At 36.5% G+C, this 26,935-nt stretch overlaps 1 protein-coding gene across 6 annotated transcripts in view; it reads right to left on the bottom strand.

Moving 5' to 3' along the window:
• Window positions 1–2,047: 2,047 nt before the first annotated feature.
• PDE1A (phosphodiesterase 1A) overlaps window positions 2,048–26,935 on the bottom strand; it is a 321,855-nt gene continuing 296,967 nt past the window's right edge. For 5 of the 6 annotated variants that reach the window (XM_032406893.1, XM_032406903.1, XM_032406875.1 and 2 more), the window contains 2 exons: window positions 7,229–7,345; window positions 2,048–4,036 (listed from right to left, as the gene is read on the bottom strand). In XM_032406893.1, coding sequence (XP_032262784.1) covers window positions 7,272–7,345 — 74 coding nt within the window. In that variant the 3' untranslated portion in view covers window positions 2,048–4,036; window positions 7,229–7,271. The remainder of the gene's footprint in view (window positions 4,037–7,228; window positions 7,346–26,935) is intronic. The other variant, XM_032406912.1, reaches the window with a different exon arrangement.

The following is a 26,935-nucleotide window of genomic DNA, read 5'->3' as shown; positions in this document are numbered from 1 at the left end:
TGACTCCTCATCCATAGATGGAGATAAAATTCCTCAGAGAGTACTCATAGGGAGTAAGAGGCAATATCAGAAAATACTGTTAATGCCATAGTGAGACTGTACTAAACTATAAGGAACACTAAATAATGGTATCTTTAATTATTGGAGATAAAAAATATATCAGCCTGAGATGCAAAGGAAGCTCTCTAAACATCACAAATCTTAAGCAAACAACCTAAACATTTATTAATGTTACTAAAGGACAAATGGCCCCAAATAGAGCTTTAAATATACTTGTTGGTCCATAAGGATTTGTATCTTAAATATTTGGGATTCCTTCCAAAGAAATCACATGTGTGTAATGGGGGACATTAGTAGGTGTTTGTTTTTTGACTCTAAAATATATATTGTCTTTGTTGTTTAAGGCTTGTATTAGATGGTGGATAGGCTTTGTAATATTTAGAAAAGCAATTAGAAGGCAGAAGGCTTATAGCTTCCAAAGGAAATATGTATTTTATATCTAACTGTATTTCAGAATTAAAATATGGCCTTTGAAACCTTTTGCTATTAAGTGGAAATTTATCATAGAATCACACTCGAAGTAAAAAGTTCAGTTAAATGTCATGTATCTGATGAGTACATACATTTTTATATTTTAATGGAGTGCTTTGGCACCGCGGAAGCAGAGTCTGAGAGGTGTCACATACCGTGCCAATTATTCTTAATTGAAACTCTCTAGGTCTTCACCTTGATTTGATGCCCTTTGCTTCTTTATTATTCTCAGCTGTTACCTTATTCACCTTGTTCTTCACAAAGCTTTCCTTTCCATGGTGCTTCTGCTCCATGCTACGTAGATGTAGTAGAAAGAAGAAGGGGTCTTTGGTGCCAGAGAGACCTAGAAGCAAATCCAGGCTGGAGTCCGCCACCTGAGACCTGGCCTTATGCGCTTTCTCCGAGACTTGGTTTCTTTGCTCATATTGATAGCCCACTTTGCTGGATTATTGAGGATTAGAGATAATATGTGTTAAGTGTTTTCACAGAGGCTGTCCATAGAAAATAGGCAACGAGTATGAGCTTCATTATGATTTGTAAAGGAGGTATCAACTCATGTGCAATCCACTCTAAGAAGTCTTCCTAGAAGCCTGGAAGATGGAAGCAATTTTTACCTTTCTTAATACCCAGAGCTGCATTTTACTCGCACCGGGTTACTTTTATATGTGGCATTTTGGTTATTTATGTGTATGAATATCTCCACTATAAGAAATGAAATTTATAGAGCTAAGATTCGGGTTTCCACATTCCTCTCTGCAACATGCATTTAGCCAGGAGCTTGCGAATAACAGCCGCAATAAATGTTCAATGAATAGTTTTTTAATAGAGCAAAAACCATTTTCTGACAGAACTCATATCAAAACTGATATCTACCTGATTTTCCCTGATTCCCCCAACTTTTCAATGCCCCACAAAATTGAATTATATCAGACACCAAATGTTTCACAATATTTTCCCTCAAGTATGATTTATTGAACAATCATATGTAATAGGAAATACAGAGAATTACAGCAGAGTAAAAACACAAGAATTGTAGCTTGTCATGTTAAAAATGAAATAAAAGAGCTACTGGTTAAATAAAAAGGCATATGAGATTGTTAGATATATGTTGTGTAGCTGAGAATAAAAATGCAAAGCCGGACATGGGAGACAGAACTGCCGACTCACCCACCCTGGCTTCAGGGCGGACTCGGGCTACACTGGTGTGTGCGGAAGGGATGGGCACTGGGGACCTCCGCGCTGACTCCCGCCAGTTGGCACTAATTCGTCGCTGTCTTAGGGAGAGAGAAGGCAAGAAAGAAGGGAGATGAGAAGGAGAGAAGTAGAAAGGGGAGGGGGAGGAGGAAGAGAAAAAGCGCATCAACAGGGTGACAATTCTTCGGAAGAAGTGGAGCGTGTTTTCTCCACTCCCTCCAGAAATTCAGTCACGGTGCTTTATAAGTTAAATAACCTGGAAAATTAGGGGAGAGGCCATATACAGAAACTGATGAATCCATTATATTTCTCTCCCTCTCTCTTTTTTTTTTTTTAGTAACAAAGTCTATAGGTCCTAAAGTATCAATAGGAACAAAGCGGACAAGTTTCCTATGACCCTTGAGAAGCAGTCTCAATTTACTTCTCCCTGGAGAGATTCTCTAGCTTTACCGAAAGACAACTGGCTCAAATAAGAACAAAAGTAATTACACTTCCCAGATAGTCAGATTCTATTTTAAATGCAGAATATTTCCTAGCTGGTAAATAGCTATTTTTAAAAAGACATTGAAAGCAGTAGTTATAATTTCTTCATAAATAGAAATAAAAAGTCCATTGTTAAAAGACAAAAAGTCACCATGATGTACATATCTATAAATCTCCCCCAACACGTCATCATAGATCAATTTGTACTGCTTACGTTTAAAATACCAATTGCATTATAATGTCTATGATACAAATCAATTCTTTAGCTGAGTTCTACACAAGATTCAGGTGAACCAAAAACTAAGGACCTTATTCACAGAACATTTAAAAGCATTTTATACACAGTCTATGCACAAATATATCTTAAATTAGAACAATGCATACCTAATATGCATATAGAATATGGCTTACACATTAAAGGAGATCTAAGTTGTGGGTTCTAAAATCCCACCACTCAGACTTAAAAGCTTCTGATTTCATCAATTTTTAAAATATTGCTTAGCATTGTGGAACCCAAGAAAAAAGCAGGTGCAACAGAAAACTGATAGTATGGATGGATCCTCCTTCACTTTGTTCTCTAATTGATGGCTACTTTTGATTTTTTCCATCCAGTTTCTACCTTTCACAAAGATAGATTCATCTCAGAATCACTGAAGTGTTTGCACAGTGAAAAGTTACAGCCCCTAATTGTGCTTGACCTTTCTTGTCAGCTAATAACTAACAAAAGCTGTTCTTCAGTTTGGAGCAAAGGAAAGGCTCTGCACATGCTCAGGCAAAACATGACAAGCAAGCTGAGTTTCCAAGAGTTGCAGTCTGTTTCTGTGTAGTAAAATTAAAAAGTCAAGCCAAATAATATTATCTGTACAGAAAAGTGTGGGTTTCCATTTTCATAGATATTTTTCAATACACACACACACTTCTTGTCACTTATCCCTGGGCCTGTAATATATTTTGTTATGTCCTAGTGGGATCAACACCCCAGAAGGCAAATTCCATTCTCAGTTCTAACACCTGTCTCCAACAATGGCTGAAGGTTCTTGTCATCCTGGAGTGTAGGTAATATGTGATTTGCATTGTGATGATCCCCAGATGGGTGACGTTTTCGTGCTTTGAAACCACAGGGATGGATGCAAGGTGGTCCGCTGGTTTCAGGGATGGGTTTCACTGCGGTTTCCCAGCTTGAGAGTTACAATGGTCATCAGGTCGCAGAGCCAGGCTAAAGCTCCACTGTTGTCACAGGACTTCAACCACAGCTTCTGAACAGCCTGACCTCTCATGTTGCCTCCGTGTATTTAAAATAAGGACAATCTAAATAGCCCGTTCTTCAGAGCTGCAAAAAAATTGTTTTCCATATTTTTGCTTTGCTTTCCTTTTACTTAAAACCTTGCAATATTGGTAACTATAGAAGTCTGCATAAAACAATCCAAGAAAGAAAATTTTTAAAATGCCTCATCTTTTGCCCATGTGTCGCAAGGTCACCCATGCTATAACTGGGTTCAGAGTGTTGAAAATTTTAAACTATCCACCTTTTGTCTTAAAAATTTCTCAGACTTGCTTGAAAAAGCTGGATCAAAACAATCAAAACATTTCCTCCAAGACTGTTTTTTGGAGGAAAGACAATGGCAGAAATACTGGCCAAAAACTCTGATGGCGATTTTGAATGTATTTGTTTGGCCGGAGGTACTAGCTCAGAATTTATGTTCTTCTTAGTATAAGTTCCTTCTAGGAGTCCATTAAAATGGCCTGATCCAGGTGTGTGCTGAAAAAGGAGAACATAACGTTGTGGAAAGTTGAGGATTTAGGATGTTTTAGTCCTGTTGTCATTATCCTGAAATAAAATCCAAATGAAAATGAAGATCAAGTTTTAGTCATATACATGCATCAATTACTGTGTGGTAATGTCACATGGGACTTTATATACCTTGTCAGAAATAAGGGATTTATCAGCGTATAATAGATAATTGGTTTTCTATCTTCTTAGAATTCCTCTGTTTATTTCTTCTCTTTGTGTATATGTGCATGTGTGTGTATGTTTGTATATTTCAATTCCAGTAAAAATTTGGATTGTTTGGATCAGAGGTCACAAACTCAAGGAGCTATACAAGCCTAGAAGACAGTATAAATGAGGTAAGTGGCCTGTGTGAGTCACAAGGACTGTAGTGAACTCAAGAGCATTAAGTCCTGTTTAAAGATATTTAAAACGATATTTTAAATCAATGTTGGGAGTCAACCAAGCAAGTGCACAGACTAAATCCAGCCCACAAGCCATCAGGCTTTGACCTCTTCTTGGACGGTACACTCAACACTAAAGAGCAGGCATTGGTAGGAATGGGGAACACTTCCCCCACCAGGGAGTACCAGGTCTGATAATCGTTTGCTCTTGGAGCACCAGAAATCTCTGGCATATCCTTCAAGGAAGACAATATAAAAAATTATATTCCAGCCTCTTTTGAAATAATAAAGCAGCATGGCATTGTATATCCAGTTCCAATCGCATTCACTCTAATTAACAAAAACATTTTGAAAAAGTAATCAAAACAAAATAGTTCTGTGGACAGAAATGTCTTAGAAATAATAGTGAAGTTATACAGCAATGTGAAAAGTAGATTCAAAGGCTGATTTCTTGCCCTAAGTATAGTGTTGCACATTGATTGATGAGGTTTCATCATGGTGCATGTTGAATTAGACTTCAATGTTTCCTGAGAATATATCCCATACTGGGGCCCACACACTGAGAATGAAGTAGGTAATGGCTCTCAGAGATATGGCCAGGCTGCCATAAAATCTATACTTTCCATGATGGAGGCCAGTGAAAGAATTAGCTAGAGGTCGTAAAGGTGTGGTTAATACCTGGGAGCCTGTAGGCAAAATCTGACCTTCACATATATTTTGTTTGGTCTACACAGGGTTTCAAAAAACTTTGAGCCAACATTAAAAATAGAAAGATTTTACATAAAAAAAATCTCTTAGCCAACAGAAACACCTGGAAACACTGGTCCCTAATTTGTACATGGTGAAAATTTGTTGGAGGCAAAGAGTGGCTGGCTGCCACCTTCAGCTCAGGTGTACTGTGTCCTTTCTGTTTCCAAGGCTGACCACTGCTCTCATCTCCCAGATACTGGGCCTGAGTCACAGTTACCAATTGTCCCCACTCCTGTTGGTTTTCTACTTCCCCTATTTAAGAAATCTGCCTATTTCTTGAAGGCATATAAATTTCACCTACTAAAGGCCATGATTTCTGGAAGACTGTGCACTGAAGGCAGAGCTTTCTCAAATTGAGAAGTAAACTACAGGATTTGGTTAGTGCTGATGGAAAGAAAAATTGTCTAACAGCCTGCTTGAGTTTGAACACCACTATTTGAGTGGGTCTCAAATCCTTCCAGCTTCGGGGTCTTTTTAGTTGAAAAAAAGAAAAAAGAGGCTTCATTAACTGCCAGTTGAATCCCACTGAAACCTTTTACTGATGAGATGCCAGAATTTTACAGATATATATGTTTTTTGCCTTAGACATCTTCATAGATTGGACAGTCATTTTTACCAATGTACTGGTGACCTGTGTTCCTTGCACACAATTTTTGGAAAATGTTCCTAAGTATTCCAGTTCCATATCGCAAATGCATAAGAAATGCTTCTTGTAGACTTTTTTCTTTTGAAGCTACATAATGTACACTGGATTGATGACATCCAGTAGGAAAGACTCTTGCTTAATTTTGATTAACTCTGTGTCCTAATGGTATTTATTTGACCAAAAAACAAAACAAAACAAAAAAAACCCCACAAAACAAAACAAAAAAACAAAAACTTTTTGTACTGAAAACATTTATAAATACTCCACTGAATTTAGTTTTCCCTAAAATATATACCTGGAGGGTCCATCATATATCATCAGAACCTAAGAACTCCTCTGAAACAGCCATGAGTTCCAAAGGTAATAAATTTATAGTCTGGGTGGAGGGTATGAAGGGAAATTGCTATAGCTAATATGGGACAATATATTAAAATTGTTAAATATAGACATACATGGGTTTTAATTGCTGCACAGCCACTCTGTTGGCTTGATTTCTACCCAAGCTTCATATGTAAAATAGGAATCACAATCACCAATTCTGAAATTGTTGAGAGGACTAAGTGAGATTAATACATGTAAGATGCTCACCACAGGGCCTGACACTTGAGAGTAGCCATTAATGAAACTACTATTATCAATAAAAGACAGTCTTACAACCAACTCAAGAATACCGTGAGATATATCATCTTAAAAGCCAAACACAGTTTAACTCTTTTGTATCTAAAGCAATATGTGAGGAGCTACCAGTAACATTTAAAAGACTTTGTATATGGTCCCCTCAGCATTTTCTCTTGTCCCCACCATCACCCCAAAAGCAGGACTCATTATAACGTGTGAGTTTTCTTTCTTACTTTTTAAGGAGACACTAAGACATCTCCACTATAAATATACATCCTTCCCTTCCAGTAGCTTGCCCTTCCCCTGTAGGCCCAAGACAACGGTTCTCAACTGTAGGGTACAGATACCACAGACAGGATTATTAAAAATTCCGATTTCCAAGGCTTCATTCCCAGAGTTAATAATTTGGTGGATCGAGGGCAAGCCCTAGAAGCTGAATTTTTAAAAAGAGAACAACTGATGCAAACAAATGTCTATAGATTTTAGCAAACATTGATGTTTGTTTCATAATATGTACTTGCTTTGTTATTATCATCCAGTGTAAACATTTGTATTTGCTACATGAAGTAGAAAGAGAGATCAGGATTAAACCTCTCCACAGCCTACAGATTATTATTTTTAAAGGACTAAAATGTCTCACCAAGTATATTTTTTATTGATGAGCAAATTAAGCTCTTTGAAAAAGTAAATATGTAAGATTTTGCTTCAGAAAATAGGAGAGATTTTTTTTAAAGATTCCAGGAGGACAATGAAATGAGATAACTTTGTCTCTAATGATATTCTACAAACCATTCATTTCAGAAATTAGGTTTCTTGTCTAAAAAATAAAATTACCTCTCATGTTTAAACTGACAGAAGCCTTTAAGGTATTTCAAACCTATGAATGTGTATCCGCATGTTTTTCTTCAGTGTTTACTACATCTTCTGAGTTCTTATGAAGATCAGATTCACCTACAACACAAGCAAACAAAAACAAAATAAGCCTGTGGAAAAAAACTAATAAGGTCAGGAATCTAAAGCAATTTAGTCACATGTTGAAGATTCAGTTTTACAATGGATTTTGTGGTACATTTCTCCAAAGATACTAAATACTTTCTTTCCAGACTACGGATTTATAGAGTACAACAAGGCATCTTCTGGTGGTTGTATAACATTGTGAAGTTGCAATTTATTCTGGTAATACAGAACTGAAATAGATGAGACATGTTTAAACATTCATTAAATCAAACATAAAAATTATGCATGCTTTTCTTGAATTTTTGGGGGGAGGACCAGAGGGAGAGGGAGAGAGAGAGAATCTTAAGCAGGCTCCAGGCCTAGCACAAGCCCGAGGTGGGGCTTGATTCTCACAACCCTGAGATCACGACCTGAGCCAAAATCAAGAGTGGATGCTTACCCGACTGAGTCACTCAGGCACCCCTTTCTTGAATTTTTTAAAACAAATTGTTTTAAACAAATGCTCTAATGATCAGTGTCTTTTACCACACACCCCTTAGTTGCTATGAATTTAAACAAACGACTATTAAGAGAATAGTAATTTTTAAGATAAGACATAATCTGCCAAAACACACTAATAGAATTTATAATCCAAGAATCACTCATCTTGTATATAAACCTTGAAGAAAAAAAAATTAACGTGGAAAATGTGCCAACATTTCTAGAGAGGTTGCAGAGAATCTATCAAAAATAAAAATATAAAGCAAAGTGTATAGATAAAAGGGTCTTATGTGAAAAAGAAAGTAAACAAAATTAGCAGAAATTGATTTTTGAGTCAGTTACTCAAAATACTTTGATATTTCAGGAATTAGTCATATACGATGGCATGCTCTTTCTGTTTGAAATTTGATCAAAAATATACTAAGAATTAAGGGCATCTGGGTGGCACAGTCAGTAAAGTGTCTTGCTCTTGGTTTCTGCTCAGGTCGTGATCTCAGGGTTGTGAGATCCAGCCCCAAGGGGCCTTCTGCACTCAGCAAGGAGTCTGCCTAAGATTCTCTCTCCCTCTCCCTCTGCCCCTCTCTGCTCCGCTCACGCACTCTTTCTCCCTCTCTCTCTCGCTCAAAATATATATATATATATATGTGTGTGTGTGTGTGTGTGTGTGTGTGTAAATTAACAGTTAGCTTTACACCAGTTATCTTTGAGATAATTTCTTTAACATATATTGTAAGCCTGTTGTCTCAGTTGCAACAGATTTTTTATTGAGGTTATAAAATTAATATATAAATCTTATGGGGTGTTAGTACAAAGCAAAATTATTTTGTTTCCTGCTTTCTCTTTAAAATACATTCAAAGGGGAAAGTTATCTTCTATCCCAGAATGAAATTTTCAGGTAGTATCATCACTTTTGCAATCATCTTTAGACAATAAAAATATTGTGTGATCCCATTAAGTTGCCAAAGTCTCAATTCTGATATTAGATACTCTGGTCACATATATTACACATCAATCTTAAAACAAAGATCATAGAAGATTCCTTTCCAACTTTGAGTTTGTGGCAGAGCCCAGAAATGGTGTATGGCTGGGGGATGGCTGATGTTTCTGTTTCACTCTCCCGCAAAGGGCTGCCTTGACTCCTGAGCCGGAGCAAGGGAGAAAAAGGGCTGAGAGGAGAAGCCAAGTTCCTACCTGACCAGCACCGTGGTAAGACGGCTTCGTACTCGCTAGACCTGGCAGGTGTTTGGAGCTACTTCTCCTGTGAACACATTCACAGGCTCTTCAGGGACTTCTTGCCAGAGGCCATGGCTAAAGATGTCTCACCACCTTGCTATGTGCACGTGAAACTCGGGTTCCTGTACAGTGTTCACAGCCCCCGGGAATTCTATTATTGTATCTTTAGCTTCTGTCTGCTGAGGTCCCTTCATCCTTCCAAATATGGGTGGGCCACATTTGGTTCACACAAAACACTCATGAGGCAGTTGTTCCCATAAATTACGTGAGGAAAGACTGAAACTTACATAGCCGCCTCTCATATGGCTCATCTGTCACCAGCTACTCTTTTACATTTCACTTAAGAATTAGACTCCATTCCCAATATCCCTGAGGGTCCTGGTGCAGTTCTCTTCTCTTGATTTGAGCTAAAGAGGGAAGCATTTCTACACCTTTCCCAACAGCAGATAGCTCCTTAAAGAAAATCTTCTCACAAATCCTTTCAACCATTAACAACTTGCCCCTTTCATTTGTTTGAGTTGGGTAAGGATCATAAGCATCCCATAATTGGCTTTGAATCTTCTTTGAAATTCCTATCTCACAGGATTTATTTCTGACATCTTAGACTCTTGGCTTAAACTTCTGATTTAATATTCTGTTACTTAGGACTAGATTAGAACAGAACAGAGTGAAAAGAATAGGCTGAACTAAAAGAGGAATACAACTAATTCACTGGTTCTTAAAATTTTTGAGAGAACCTTTTACAATGGGAAAAACACTAAGGATAAAGAACTCACCAGTTAACAAAAGTGGATGAGAAACAAAATCATCAAGTGGGAATAATACAGCAATTACAATTTACAATCCTTGTTAAAATTAGTCCATATGTATTCTAACATGAACATATTGTTATATATTGGTTTATTAAATCAGTAATGAGTGATCTGAGTAAGAAAGAATATAAATTAATGCATAAGAATGACAAATTTTATTATTATTAATAATATTAGCAGCAACAGCAAAAACAGTAAACATTTAGAGAATATTTACACTATGCTAAGTGCTTCATATATTTTATCATTTAATTCCCCCCCCCAACAATTTTTATTGCCCAAGGTCACATATCATCTAAGGAGAAGAGCTGGACCTTCAACCCCCGAGCCATGTACTTCACTACTAAACCAAAGAGTTTGGTCACACAGTGCTAACACCCTGACCCAAAGGGACAAGTTTCCATTGGATTTGAAAGAGTAAAAGCATTCCTTGTTGCTTGGAGAGATACAATTGCAAAGTTTCAAGTTGAGAAGTAGAGTAAACATGTCATTTTTCTGACAAGCTACTAGGATTCAAAATTCAGTTCTTCAGAGAAGAATGAGTAGTTTGATAGTAAGAACTGTGAGAAGCATTTTCTAAGAAATAAAACTCTTTTTACTGCCACTCTGTGTAGTAAAACCTGCAGTAGGAGACAGGCTAAGGACTCAGATACCAGGGTCACACAATCCTACACTCAGGAGGATTTCAAAGCAAAAGGCTACAAGAAGGAATCAAATGTTTTCTTGTTAATACCATGGAGGAGAAATAATGATTTGTGACTCCAGGAGTAAACTGTTCAATTTAAAATTCAACATAAATATGTGACTGGGGTGAGTATCTATGCTTAAAAAAATCAAAAGCTGTGAATTAGTAAAAACCCTGTTACCATTTTTGTGTCAATGATTTCTGACTCTCCACCCTGCAATATCACAACCAATCATCCACTGTAGACATGAGGGATTTCAAATTGCACTGTTTTCCTTGCATATTCATCCACAACAAGAGCAATAAACTGTCTCTAACCTAGAGACGGCAAACATCACAAGTTTCCTAATTTTTAGTGTTTATGATCAAATTCTTCAGTGGAGAGAAGACTTTTTTTGTATGAGTTTCCATCTACAGAAGAAAGAGTCAGGAGAGTATGTCCCCTTTGATTTTGTTCTTCATTTTCCCCATGGAGACGAAAACTACTTACAATCTTCATCAAGCTGAATATATAATTGTTAGCAAGTAGTTACCTGCTACAGAAAGCAGATTTGGTGAATACTGGTGGTATGCAGAATCTAAAATTCTAGGAGTCTTTAGATGTTCCTAATAATAGAATGTAAATGTTGTTTGACAAATTTGTAGACTGGTTGAATTGGGGAAAACTAAACCCCAAACAAATAATTATTTCTTCCATCTTATTTAGCTTTAAGTCACAAATCTCAGAGGGCTTAGTTGGTAGTTATCTTGACTAAGGTTCAAAAATCAGCCAAAATAGAAGCTAGTTTCACATATCCAGCTATCCTTTAACCTGGGATGAGAAGGGTTAGTGCTCTTTAAAAATGCCTTCCATGATATTTTTTTCCTCTATGTACATCCTCCCATCTAACTTAGGCTGGCTGTGAGGAGAGGCTATTTGAAGGGATGTGTGGAGAGTGTCTCATCTACTTAGAGTTTTTAAAAGTTGTAGTGGAATAAATTGCTTCTCTTGGTCGTAATGCAAGTTGTTCCTATTACAGTATGCTTATAAATTGTAAATCCATGCTTTAAAATAAAAGCACTTTAAGCAATTAGTCACACAGCACTTTATTGATCTACAACATTTAGCCAGGATTGTGGGGAGTGATGCAATCTTTAATCTATCAAGACTCATATAACAGGATTACTCTCATGATGGAGGTGAATTTATTTAAAATAAATCATGGGTGCTCTATTATTTCTACATTACTAACATCAAAACTATTATCTTATTCTTGTTGAACTTCTTATTTGATGAGATTTCTATTTCTTACCAGTCTCTGGATTTTCTTTAATCAGCAGACTTGCTTAGCATGTTTTAAAGAAGCCTAGCCCAAGATGGAAGGGTGATTTGGGAACATAGGACCCTTCTGAATGAGTCCCATGAGTTAATATTATTGAATGGGTCTTTGTCATGAATACCTCTTTATTTCCACAAAAGTGTCCTGATACAAATCAAAATTAGTCAAGACTTCCAACATCACTCACTACCAGTTATCTTGCTAAAGAATGAGCCTATGTTGGGCTTCAAAGAGGTTACGGAAATGAAGTTTCGACATTAGATTCTTGAAGATTTTCACCATTTCTTCTTGAAGGCTTATGTATTAAATCCTACCTGAAGACATCCCTTGAATCATTTTTATTTACCTTCATTTTTTCATAATTTCTTCATAGAAATTAAATATATGAAAGAAAGGTCAAAGATTTCAGCTATGTCTTTTTTTCATGATTTCTGAGAATTCCCTACATTCCTATAGTTAACAAGGGAACATTATATTAGCCAAAGTATGAACAGAAGTCCCAGAAGGAGTAAAGTCAGAACTAAAGAGTTTGGACTGTATTTGGTCTAAATTTAGGCATACTTTAAGGGATAAAAGCTAAGACGGTAAAATATTCTTTTGGAAAGTAAGTGAATTGCTATAAACTAAGTTTGCTGGATTACCTAAAATCTTTTCCTTTTGAGAGCACTTAGGTGTACAGAATACTCTTTTTAAAATTTGTTGTTGTTGTTTTTTTCCTAAAGGATTCTATGCCAAGAAAAAATAAAGGCAAGTATCTTAAGTGGCAGAATCCTTGACAGAAATCATTTAGATAAAGGTTGTTCATTTTCAGCTCTACAAATTGGGCAGCTATATCCGTCATTCGGAATAAGCCACTTCCATTCCTTCACTCACTCCTGCAGAAAACTGGATGAACTTGAGAGATACTTTGAAGAGATACTTTCCAGGTAATTTTGATGGACTAATTAAGAATGGAAAGGTGATAGAAGAGTCAAGATCAATTTACAATACATCCACTCAATTGATGGAATTGATCCATTGCATATTTTCTCATGAAATATTCCATTGCTTTATCTCATATCAAAATTATTGTGATCAAGTAGTGTTCTTCTCTAATATACTTCCTTAAGGAAGCCTTCTATAAGATCTCCATGTAGTTTGAAGGCACATATGTGAGCCCAGGAGAGAATAAGAATTACTGCAGAAAGCACTAAATTCTAAATACTTCACATGTATTGACTCATCTAATCTTCACAACAGCTCTTGAGATAGACACAATTTTTACGATCCTCACTTTAAAAATCAGCAAACTGAAACAGAGAGATAAAATAACTTGCTCAATGTTACACAGCAAGTAAGTGATGGGACCAGGATTGAACAGATAGTCTAGGTCCAGAGTTCTAGGTCCTAACACTACACTATGCAGCCTTCCTGGGTAAAGTTTATTTAATAGCTGCTATGTTTTTTTCTTTCCTTAGTATGAGTTTATGCCTTATCTTTGAAATTAAATCTGACGGTAAATGATAGGTTTTTTTTTTTTCCTAAGGCAGAGACAGAGAATAAGAATAAATAAACTTCTGGGCGCCTGGGTGGCTCAGTTGGTTAAGCAACTGCCTTCGGCTCAGGTCATGATCCTGGAGTCCCGGGATCGGGTCCCGCATCGGGCTCCCTGCTCAGCGAGGAGCCTGCTTCTCCCTCTGACCCTCCCCCCTCTCATGTACTCTCTCTCATTCTCGCTCTCTCAAATAAATAAATAAATCTTTAAAAAAAAAAAAAAGAATAAATAAACTTCTTTGTGAAAATATGTTCTTTGGTATTAGACACAAAGCCAGTCTCAGCTAATTAATTATTGGGGTGTTTCTACTAGTCTACTACAATTAACCATTAAGTCAACTGTTAGGGAATCACAGTAAAGAAGGTATATAACAGCAGCTCTTAAAAAGACAGGTTTTTCAGGGGGAAAATAACTTGGCTAAACTTATAAACTGAATTATATATTGGACAAGTCATTCTCAAATCCCACAAAAGAACAGTATATGGAGCCATTTTACTCCTGCTGTTCACTTCTACTATAATAGAAATACCTTTCCAAGGATATCTGTCCCTTAAATTTTTATCAATCTTTTTTTTTTTTAGTGGCAGAGAACTATTACAGAATTTGTTCAGAAAAATGGTAGAATTGATGTAAAAGATAAAGTTTATGAAAGTCACATTACCTTTTTGATGTTTTAGAAAAGGGACCTCCAAAGTGAAAATATAAGCTTTATTGCAGAAATGACACAATAAGTGATTAGATGCTCAAAGAAAATTAATTGACACAACATATCATTCTAGTGAAGAGAAATGCTACAAAATGCCATTTAGATATTTGAAAGCATAAAGATGCCGGCGTGGCCATAGCAGTTCAACCAGGTCAATTAAGGAATTTGTGGCTTTTGTGGTCAGTGATACCAATTGTGCAATCTGCAAAAATGGATTCCTTTTCTCTCATGGGGCCAGGCAGATTTCCAGCAAGTAGATTGAAATCTCCAAGTTTTTTGGTCAAACTAGAGCTGCCATCACGCATGAGGTTTTACTTAAGGAGGTTTACTGATCAGGAAAACTGAACACTTGTATGAACTGGTTTTTGCTTTTGAAAAAAAGGGTACTTATTTAAAAAACCTTGAGACAATATTATTAAAAAGTTGTGAAAAACTAAATTATACTTGGCATTTGTAATTATCCATGTTTGTAGGAATTATGGTGGAAAAATTATGAGGGTAAATATAATTGATTTCTTTTTTTTAAAAGGTTTTATTTATTTGTCAGAGAGAGAGAGAGCACAAGCAGGGGGAGCGGCAGGCAGAGGGAAAGGGAGAAGCAGGCTCCCCTCTGAGCAAGGAGCTCAATGTGGACTCGATCCCAGGACCCATCCCAGGCAGATGCTTAACCAACTGAGCCACCCAGATGTCCCAATTGATTTTTTTCTTAATTTTCAATATATTTTACTTTTGCTCCTAAAACCTTTTGTGATTTTTGTATTCATCAATAGTGGTCTTGAAATGATGGTTTTTTTTTTTCCTAATTCAACATTTTTTTCACCATTTGATTTGTTGCCTAAAAAGCCTGGATTCTCAGGAGCTCAATTCTAGTTGATTTCAAATAGAGTAGACACCCTCAGAATCAAATAAGAGGCTATCTTGCAGGATATTAATATTGTCTACTAGCAAATAGTATACAAGTATTAGGATGTAGGACCATATTATATAAAGAAATAATATGGAATCTGTGACTTATTTTAAAAATAAAAATATAATCGTACTTCCTGCCCTTTTGCCTTTTTTCTAGTAATATATTTTGATAATCCTAACAAAATATCGAATTCTTTGTAGAGATACAGAGTTAGAGGACCAATGCTCTTAAATAGGTTATGACTTGACTTTTAGGTATGATTACATTCTATCATTCCTTAATCTACTGAGAAAGCATCAAGAAAATCATTAAACTTTTCTTTTGCGTGTCTCTCATAAGTTATAGTCATGCACAATATAATCCTACTTTTTATAATATAATATAAATACCATAAGTAATTTCTTTAGGGACACCTGGGTGGCTCAGTCAGTTAAGCGTCTGCCTTTGGCTCAGGTCATGCTCCCAGGGTCCTGGGATCAAGCCCCACATCGGGCTCCCTGCTCCGCGGGAAGCCTGCTTCTCTCTCTCCCACTCCCCCTGCTTGTGCGCTTTCTCTCTGACAAATAAATAAATAAAACCTTTTAAAAAAATAAGTAATTTCTTAAACTCATAAGCATTTGGTAAACTCATAAACATTATGGTAAAGTATAGGAGGACATTTTTGGCTGAATATGGGTTTCAGAGCAATTTTTAAATCATTGGAAGTTAAGTTTCTTCCCTTTACTATTCACAAGCCTTTATATTGACTAAATCTTTAGGAGAGTTATAGAAATACATTTTTAAGGAAAAGAATATTGGACACTGAAAAAATACACTGAAACATAGATACTGAAAATTTTACCATAGGAATTACTTATATTTATTCATTTGTATATAAATGTAGGATACACTGTGTATGAACCAATATATGTCATAAGTTCTGAGTGATCCAACTAAAATGATGGTAAAGACAGAATGAGTTAAAATTGTTAAGTGTAACAATGAAATAGTGCTTGAGAAAGAAAAAAAAAATGATTTGTAATACTCAATAAGGACCATCTGTTAGAGTGCCCTAGACCAAATAGAAAGAACAAGAGGCATGCCTTGGATGGAGAGGATCAGTGGAACCTTCTGGGAATAATTTCATATATCTGACTATATCCAACTATGGATACAATCTCAAAAGATAAATCAGCTTTATTTCCAAATTGAGTAAGGAGCACATCTTTCTACTTGTGTTGCTACCAGCACAGATCTATGCTTGTCCTCATCCCGGCACCCGTGGAGAAACCATTTCTTCATCACTGAGCCAGCCCATAATCACTAGGGAATGCAAGCCTGCTCCTTCTGCCTTCTTTCCAACTTCTATTGTCCATGTAAATACAAGTGGGGAGTTCACACACTCGAACAGTATCACTTAAAATGCCCCCAAATTCTTTTTTTTTAAGACTTTATTTATTTAGAGAGAGAGAAAGAGAGCGAGCGAGCAGGGGGAGGAGCAGAGGGGTAGGGAGAGGGACAAGCAGACTCTGCGCTGAGCACGGAGCCCTACACAGGCTCAATCTCACGACCCCGAGATCACACCCAAGCCAAAACCAAGAGTCAGACGCTTAACCAACTGAGCCACCCGGTGCTCCAAAATGCCCCTAAATTCTGCTGCTGTTACAGTTCCGCCATCAGCGAATAGTTTGGGCAAGACTTCTGTAAGAAAATTTAGAAAATGTAAATAAACTAACCTGTCATAACTAACTTCTAGAAGATGATCCAGAAACTATCCAGAAGGTTACTGGCTTTGAATTTAGACACACTAGGCACAAATCCCAGCCTTTTCAAAGACTAATTTGTATGGATTTCGACAACTTAAATTCTCTGAGCTACAGTTTTATCAGACTGTAATTCTGACCTTGTGAGGTTGCTGTAATAAATGTTTGTGTAAATGATCCATGGGAAGATATATAAATGATGTAAAATTCCCTCCCAAATTCATAATTTTCAACTTTTTAAAATAATATCTATGGGATATAACACACACACTTGAAAGCTTATGGGATCAGTTGTGTTGAGACTAAACAGAAGTAGATTTGATGAAGCAATTATGCTGCTCTCTGAGGTAAGTTTTCAGAAGAAGTTGTTTTCTCTTTCTGGATTTACTACTACCATGATGCTGTTTTTTGTGTACTATATTAAACTGTGAAAAGGAATGAGCAAGATTCATTTGTAATATGTGTGCAAACCTGTGATTTGGGTAACTAACTCGCCTCCGCAGACCTCAGTTTTCACGTTGGTAAAATGGTGATAGTACCTAAATCATAGGGCTGTTTGGCTGATTAAATAGGATAGAGACCATGACAGAACTCGGTATAGCCTGACAAGTAAATGTGTACTTAGTAGAAAAGGATTCTGCATTCTATTTAGCATTAAGACCAACAAGATTACAAACATCCACTTTCATACATACTGTAATACACAATACTGCATTTTAAGATATTTCAAATACAAATAACAATACATAAGGTTTAATTAGTGAACCTATCACAGTCTATTAAAATGTCATGTTAATCATAAGTAAATTTGATCTTTTAAAAATATTTTAATACTTTCCCATCAGTTTTAATTATCTCCTTTATTTCTGGTGGGAAAATCTTTTAGTTTTGTGTTTTAATTTTTCAAGCAATGATACAAAACCTATTTTTAAAAATTTTCTTTTTCCTGTTGAAAAAATCTATGAATTTTCTAGCAAGATATGATTTTAAATAATTCTGTTTGACTAAAATATTATTACATATTCAGTACATTTCAAATAAATTATAAAATGTGAAAAAATAAGAAAATATCTAACTTAGTAACTCTTATGATGATTTTCTGATTACAAAGATAGGTCATAGGTACAGTGATTAAGTTTTTTAAAAATGTCCTGATGATGATAGGAGATAAAGCTTTTTATAGGGATTCTAACGAAGTTGAAAATAACTAACCAAATCATGATCATTCCAGACATGCCTAGGCATGCGTGAAGAACTAGAGATGTCATTTTAGACCATTAATCAGGCTTTTGTTTTGTTAAATGGGTTAGATTTGAGGCCAGAGCTAAATTGTTCTGTACAACGGAGGGGATTTTAGTGGCCAAGAGGGGAAAGAGAGGAGTTGAGATTGTGAATCAAGAGGAATATGAGACTAAAAGGTTTTGGAGAAGGAATAGAGGTGAGTGATGACAAACAGGTTTACATTTTGCTCGGAGGTATATTGTTAAGACGACAAAGCTTCCAATGTCCTTGGAACTTGGAATTATTGGGGGACTATGACAAAGTCTTGAACCTAGGCCAGTGTTTTAGCAGTGTGACACCCCGAAGTTCTAGTTAGAAATTCTGGTAACAATTGCCAGAAAAGAGTAGCACCAGAAGGAGAGAACAGTCTCAGAGAGCTGGTCCCTACTTCCTGCCCATGGCTTTGATCTTATTCTGCCCCCATCACCTCTGCTCAACAGTGCAACATCCAATCCACTACTTTCGTCCCCACCATTATTTTCCCTACCCCCCAGATTTCCACTGTCACATTGTTCATCCCAGAGTTTTCAGAGGCTACAAAACTCCTGTGAACTCTTGCAGTGATTGTTCATATTGCTCATCTAAGTAAAATTAGAGCAAGTGAGTAGGTTTTGGGTGTCTGAAAACAGAGCAAGTATAGATACTGTGCAAGAGAAGAGGCTTTTGGGGACCATCCCCCAATTTAGTTTTCCCTTTTTCCATTTATCAGCTTTTTATTTTCTCTTTTTAGATCTTTTTTTTTTTTTTAAGATTTTATTTATTTATTTGACAGAGAGAGACACAGCGAGAGAGGGAACAGAAGCAGGGGGACTGGGAGAGGGAGAAGCAGGCTTCCCATGGAGCAGGGAGCCCGAAGCGGGGCTCGATCCCAGGACCCTGGGATCATGACCTGAGCCGAAGGCAGACGCTTAACAATTGAGCCACCCAGGTGCCACTCTTTTTAGATCTTTTAGCTAACAAAAAATATATGGTACAACATAGTGGGTAATATTTCATTTATAGGGTCTCACCACTAAATTCAGACCTTCATAAAATGGAGTCAATTCTCCTCTACCCGATACTGACCAAGTTCTTATCTGGCCTTGAGCAGGAACCACTGGAGATCTAAAGTGGAATATTCCATTAGTTCTCTTCTTCAAAAATCCTATCGGCTTTTGTTTTGCACATAGTAGGCCTCTGTAAATATTTTTGTAGTGACCTCGTTAGTAGTTCTCAACTTTTTGTCAGGCTCCACAGCTTTAATATCTGCGACACACTCAAATCACAATATCTCATAATATACAGTGGCTCTCGCTAGGTGGAGAGATGGTGCACACCTCCAAAGGGGAATGTTGGAATCTCCAGGAGACATGTGCAATTGGAAACATATCCTGAAAGTCCTCTCCATTCCCACTCGTATTCCAAACACTGCTTTTGGTAGGCCCCTTTTGAATGCACTTTTCTCTTCCCATTTTGAGAATGCAAGTCAGAATGTGATAAATACCCCAACTGGAGTCTGAATAAGACAGCTATGCTTACATAACTAAGGGACAGGCTTCTTGGAAAAGGCAGTTTAGCAGAGTTTTGGAAGATAGGTGGGATTTTAAGCAGCAAAGTGGAGGAGGGGGCCCAAGAAGTGAATTCCATGAGGAAGAAAGAACAAGGATGAAAGCAGAGGGGCAGAAGGCAAATGTTCCAGAGGAGATATGTGACCTAAGACACAGATATTTTAAGGGATAGCATTACCAAGGTACATGCTGTTGTTTCCTGAGTACAGCTTGCCAGGGTGAAGCTGGCTCTGATTCTAATCTGTACTTGGCTTGTCTTGACCATAAACTGATTAATTTCCTGCTCTCCCCCCTCCATGTCCTCTGCATTCATTTAAATGCACAAAAGTGTTCTATTTTGACCTACTTCTGTAAACTAGAGATAAGCCATATTGAACTTTTAAAAAATAAGATAGCCCAGAGGATGCTAATAGGCTGCCAGGGTTGAAAACTATTGAGTTCTGCCTTTATAATAAATGAACGAGTGAATGAATAAGCACATATTCACTGTTCCAACTGTATGCAAGCTCTCCTGGGGGTAAGTGACTTTGGTGAATACCACCTCTTAAAACTTCATAATTCTGTTCCATTATATCTGTTATACTTCTGCTCTACTGTACTGATAATATAACATAGAATGTCAGCTAAAGAGATTAAATTGGAAATAAGAATAAACTAAATGCATAATATATAATTTAATTTACTAATAATTTGAAATATACAATTTAAAAATTACTAGTAAGATCTCATTTAAGCTGTTGTGTTTTTGAACCATGATTAGAGAGAAAATGAGAGCGAGCTCTAGTTGTTTTGTTTTTTCTTTGTAAGATTTTCTTTATTTGGGAGAGAGAGAGAGAGCATGAGCAGTGTAAGGGGCAGAGGGAGAGGGAGAGGGACAAGCAGACTCCCCACAGCACATGGAGCTGAAGCAGGGCTCATCCCAGGACCCCGGGATCATGACCTGAGCTTAAGTCAGCCGCTTAACTGACTGAGCCACCCAGATGCCCCCAGAGTGAGCTCTAGTTTTTTATCTGAAAGACTTTGCTTCCCTCCATTTGATTAATTGTCCCTTCTGAAATCTAAACATTATGCATCTATTTTCTCAAAAAGATGCTTAGGATTTAGTCCTGAGAGTTTAAAAGTTATAATTTTGTCTACATGATGAGTTTTGATTCATTAAAAAGATAACGGGAAGGAATAACAAACATTTTACGAATAAATATTGAAAAAACATAACCTTTTAAAGTAATTCAATACAAAGTAATATGGACAAGTTGTTGTTGTTGAAAAACAATCTATTTTTATTGTCTCTAAGCAGCAGATGTAGAATTGTTAGGAGCACTGTTAGGGACTGATAGGGATTGCTGGCAAATAAGAAAAAAACAATGGGTCCAGAACCCTAATAGAGATCTATGGGATAAAAGCACAGAGATATACCACAGAGTGATGTAGGCATGTGGGAGGGAAAGTCCTGCTGTGTAGCTGGTTTGGGTGTGATGCTTAACGATCAGGTCTCAGAAGCATTAGGAGAAAAGGAGAATGAGAGATCAAGCAAAAGGGGGATGGTGAAGGTTTGGTGGCCTACAGTGGTTGAAACAGGGGGTCAAGTGTCAGAGGCAGGAGGTGGTAATAGCGAGAAGCAGATGTGGCGGGGTATGTCTAAAGAGATGAAAGGGAAAGAACAGAAGTCAAGCAAGGTGGTTATCCCAAGGTTAACATCACATTAGGAACTTCGATGGCATCTAAAAAAGAAGAAGAAAAGGAGGTTAAGAACCCTAAGTGGAATAGGCTTACTCTGCTTCAGTTAAAACACTTGAATGACAAGCTTCTGTTTGCTTCAAGCATGTAGCATGGGGCCTTCAGCTAGACACTATGTTTTGTCACAGAGAAATAACAGAAGTTATATTATTTGTGCACCTGATTTATGGGCTAAGAAATGGATATATTATAAATATATTATTTAAAAAACCTAACTACTTAATATTCTTTTTAAATTTTTTTTAAAAAATCTGTTTTCTATCAAGATCCAAAAATTCCCTGATGAGACAGATAATAGCGACTTGCCTCATCATGGATAAAGCTCAGAAAACATGGCACTGAGTAGAAAGATATTCCTTAAAGAATGTATCCCGCATGATATCATTTACACCAAAACATGCAAAACTAAACTATGTATTGTTTACAGTTACACAAAGAGGAGTAACAGCTAAGAAACAAAAAAGAAAGAGAAATAATTATCATGAAATTGTTAAATCTAGTCATTCTTAAAAATAAAATTATAGAAACTTACAATTAAATATATTGTATTTAAAACAAAGGTGATAAATATCTAAAAATCTTTTCGTAATTATTTTGACCCATTTTTTCATTATCTAGATCTTGCGGTTAATTATATCCACCAAATCTGTATGATGCAAATATCTTATGTGCACATCTTTTCCCAGCTCCCATGGTCAGAGACTTCATACTGATAGCTTGAAACTGGCCATGGTGGGAATATTTGCACCATGGATGCATCAAACTTTGTGAATCAGGGCTTCATTTCTTGTTTCACTGTTGTCTACAGTGGTGGAGATAATGATTTAAAAAATAGAGATTAAATTTAAAAGTGTTTCATGTCTATAACGGCTACATTGTAAATAGCACAGAAATTTGAAGAAATTTTTTTTCCAGTATTCAAAAACCATTATCCAATCAAATGACCAAGAAGTCATTTGCATTTTCAATGAACAAGTGAGGGCGACATACGCCTTCTATGTTTTCTAAGTTCTGACATATGTTTTTTATATTTCATCTTACTCCTTGATATAAATGAAAATATCGATCATATGTGAACAACTTACATTTGTCAGTTGCAACCATAAGTGGCCCAAAGACACAGAGTTTGGCAAAAATCAGTGAAAGTATTCTGTGAGAACCAATTACCTACACAGAATTCACAACAAAGGCTACTGTATATTTTATTGTTACTTTTAAATTATGTGCTACACATCCTTTCTATCAGTAACAGTCACGATAAACCTGTATATATGTGTGTGTATACACTTTTTTTGAGCCGGTTGTTAAACTTGTCAGCATGCTATTGTTTGTAGGCTGTGTTATTTACATATAGTACAAATATTTACAAATAGTACATGTATGTTTTTATATGTTCTTTTGTGGTATATTTCACAATATATTTTTTAAAAAAACTAAAAAGTAAACAACTTAATTAGTCCTCTATAACTATTAAGAAAATTGAATCAGCAGATGAAAATTATCCCACAAAGAAAACAGTAGGCTTGCATGGTTTTTGAAAGTAAATTCTGCCAAACATTCAATGCCAATTTAAGGCTCACAAACTCTCAAGAATTTAAAAACTCCGGACGCCTGGGTGGCTCAGTCGGTTAAGCATCTGCCTTTGGCTCAGGTCATGATCCCAGGGTCCTGGGAATGAACCCCAGATCAGGCTTCCTGCTCAGCAAGGAGTCTGCTTCTCTTTCTCCCTCTGCTGCTCCCTCTGCTTGTGCTCTCTCTGTCTCTCTGTCTCTCTCAAATGAATAAATAAATTTAAAAATCTTAAAAAAAAAAAAAGAATTTAAAAACTCCAACTCATTTTCTGAGGCTAGTGTATCCTTAATACCAGAACTACAAGTATGAGAAAGGAAAATTGCAGGCTAATCTCATCATAAATATAGATTTTTTTTTTAAATCAGCAAAAGTAATACATAAATTTTAAAAAGTTAATACATCACAATTAGTTGGGCCTAATCAAGGAATATAAGGTGGTTCAACATTAGAAAACCTATTAATATAAATCATTATATGAACCAATCAAAAAAAATTATTGAACTATTTTAAAAGCCACAGAAAAGACAGTTGATAAAACTAAATGTTCCATGTAAAATGCATTTTCTCTGAAACCAATACTACATTATATGTTAACTAACTTGTATTTAAATTAAAAAAATAAAAAAATACATTTTCTTAACAAATTATTGATGGAAACGTAACCTCATAAAGAGCAGATCAAACAAAATTAGGAAATACCACATTTAATGATGAAACATGAAACACCTTCCTTCTAAATTTAGAGACAAGCCAAATGCTATCATCGCTTCCATTTCAGATGATTCTGGATAAACTTGCTAATGGAGTTGATTCAAGAAAAACAATCATTAAAGGTGTACATTTGGGAAATAAAAAAAACTGTCATTATTTGCAGAAGATCAGTATTCAAAAGCAAATTGTACTTCTATACACCAGCGAGAAACAGCCATTTGCAAAAATAACAAAAAATATAAAATACTGATGGAAAATCCAACAAGATATATTCAACATTTTGAAATAAATTATTATTAAGGATAAACAGTGATTACATGGTATATAATATGCTTAATGTGATGCCAGGCATCTAACAAGTATATTTCCATCACCATTATTATTACTATGAAGTAAAAGTAAACTTTCTGAGAAACATGGAAGAAGACATATAAGATATATATGAATAGGAAGACTCGCCATCATAAAGATAATTCTCTCCAAATTGATATCAAAGTAATTCTAACCAAAATCTTAATTTGTTTTCCATTTTGGTGGATCTTACGAGCTACTAAAGAAAAAGCGGGTCTTAAAAATTTCAAATGAATGATATCATACTGAACACTCCAGAGCATTTATGTAGGAAATAAGCTCCCAAAAGAGACTAGAAAACACTTGTGTGTTTGACAATTTTAATGCATATTTTAATGTCAAGCTTGCCTTCAGCTAGCACTAGGTTTCCTTCTGGTTCTAAACAGCTGTTACTGGTGCGCAATGGGCAAATCTTATGGCGCCTTGGTTCCCACGCTGCCTCCTTTCCTCACTTGTTACTTGCCTTTGAACCCTAGTATTTTGGGGTTTGAATCAACATCAAATAAATCAGAAAGTTACCCAGTACAATAAGAAACATACTGCTTTCCATTTCAGTCTGACACCCCCCCACCCCCAACACCCTGATTCCATTTTGGGACATAACTTGTTTTTTTCTCAAATACACATCCTCTTTGAGAAGATGGGAAAGAAAATAGATCTGGGATTGATTTGTGGTTTTGTTCTGATCAAGGTGGACTTGGTGGATCTGGTTCAATTTGTAATTTTTGTGTCTAAACACAAACCAAACCATCAAGTGGCTTACCAAAGTAACTCTTTTGCCTCAGGGGAGAACCAATACTTATGTTTGTCATTTGGGGGCTAGCTCTAAAGAGACATGCTTCTTTAACAGTTCTAGGTATGAAGCTAAGTGTCTTCTAAAATCTTTTGGTTAGTTTATAGGTTTTAAAAATTTCTCTATAAATGGCATCTTGCTATACTGAAGCTGCTTGTGTATTTCGCTCAATAGTATTTGTGCTTTCCATCCCTGTTGGGACTCACACTTAAAGTTCATTTATCTTTTTTTTTTTTTAAAGATTTTATTTATTTATTTGACAGAGAGAGAGACAGCGAGAGAGGGAACACAAGCAGGGGGAGTGGGAGAGGGAGAAGCAGGCCTCCCGCCGAGCAGGGAGCCCGATGCGGGGCTCGATCCCAGGACTCAGGGATCATGACCTGAGCTGAAAGCAGACACTTAATGACTGAGCCACCCGGGTGCCCCTAAAGTTCATTTATCTTAACAGTTGTGTGCTTTTCCATAATATGACTATACCACAGATTGTGAATCCATCTTGCTGTTGTTTTCAGTTTTTTTGCTCTCAAGAATAGTGCTAGACTGAATGTTTTGTTCATGTCTTCTGATGCACATGAGCAAAAGGTAAGAACAGAAGGAATCTGTGATCCGTTTTTTTTTTTAAGATGTATGTATTTTAAAGAAAGAGAGAGAGAGTGTACAAGCAGAGAGAGGGCTGAGGAGAGGGAGATAGAGACTCCTCAAGCAGACTCCCCACTGAACTGAGCACGGAGCCTGACGTGGGGCTCAATCCCAGGGCCCTGAGATCATGATCTGAGCAGAAACCAAGAGTCAGCCACTCAACCAACTGAACCACCCAGGTGTCCCAGGAATCTGAACTTTTTGCCCAGAGCTACTCCCAACCTCCCTGCCAACCCTGACCTGAGAATGGCAGCAGAAACCAGTTTTCCTGCTAGAGGTGGTAGGTTCAATTTGGAATAGGAGCAGAGGGCTAAAGACCCTGGTTTCTACAATGTAAAGCATGGGTTTAGTTGAGAAAAAATGGGGGGAAACTCACAGCTTTGCAAGCCTGAGGCTGCAGTCCAAGTTTAGGTAACTGGTAGATGAGCAGCATTTCACAGAAAAATCCTAGCAATTAGAGAGCCGTGGAAGGTCTGAGATAGCTCTCCACATATCTCCAGCTTGCTGAGGAGCTATGCATGCATGGAGGAGACCTTGAGAGAGTCTTCCTACACTAGTTTGATTTTTGAAAACGACGTTAAAAAGCAATACTCCTCATATTCTTGGATTTCAAAGACATGTTTTAAATTTTAATTATTAAATATAAAGTCTGTATTTTAGAAGCTTTTAAAAATATCAGAGACAAAGTTTTATAAGGTTTTGTATTATTTTGTGGAAGGGTGAAGTTATTAACTTCATTGTTATCTACTATTGATTATGCATTTAAAATTTTCTAATTAATCACAAAAATGAAAGGAATAAAGAGTAAATATTTCAAACCATCAAGGAAATGAATTGCAATGGAAAAAAGAAACAACTCAAGCAGTAAAACTGAAGGCAAGAAAAGTGGGAAAATGGAAATAGTAGATTAAGCTTTAATTTTAATAATTTTTATCATGAATAGATACTGAATTTTCTGGAATGTTCTTTCTGTATTTCTTGAGATCTTAGATTTTTATCTTTTGATCCTTAATAAGGTAAGTTGCATTAACAGAATTTTTAAATGTAGAATCAAGGGGCGCCTGGGTGGCTCAGTCGTTAAGCGTCTAAGTCTTGATTTTGGCTCAGGTCATGATCTCAGGGTCCTGGGATTGAGCCCTGCATCAGGCTCCCTGCTAGCAGGAGTCTGCTTCTCCCTCTCCCACTCCCCCTGCTTGTGTTCCCTCTCTCGCTGTGTCTCTCTCTGTCAAATAAATAAAAATCTTAAAAATAAATAAATAAATGTAGAATCAAATTTGCATTTCTAGTGTAAACCCAGTGTGGTAGTCAATTCAGTCTGCAAACCCAGGACTCCAGCAAACGTAAGCAGATGCCCTCCAGAGAGATTCTATCTCCAAAGTTTCCTTATCTCTCTCAATTTCTGTTTGATCTTTATTTGGATAAGTTCTGAGGGTATCAGCTTTTCTTTCTTTCTTCCTTCCTTCCTTCCTTTCTTTCTTTCTTTTTCTTTCTTTCTTTCTTTCTTTCTTTCTTTCTTTCTTTCTTTCTTTCTT

The sequence above is a fragment of the Phoca vitulina genome, unplaced genomic scaffold, assembly GCF_004348235.1.
Source record: "Phoca vitulina isolate PV1807 unplaced genomic scaffold, GSC_HSeal_1.0 scaffold1, whole genome shotgun sequence".
Taxonomy (NCBI): Eukaryota; Metazoa; Chordata; class Mammalia; order Carnivora; family Phocidae; genus Phoca; species Phoca vitulina.
This window is presented reverse-complemented; position numbering and strand designations above follow the sequence as displayed.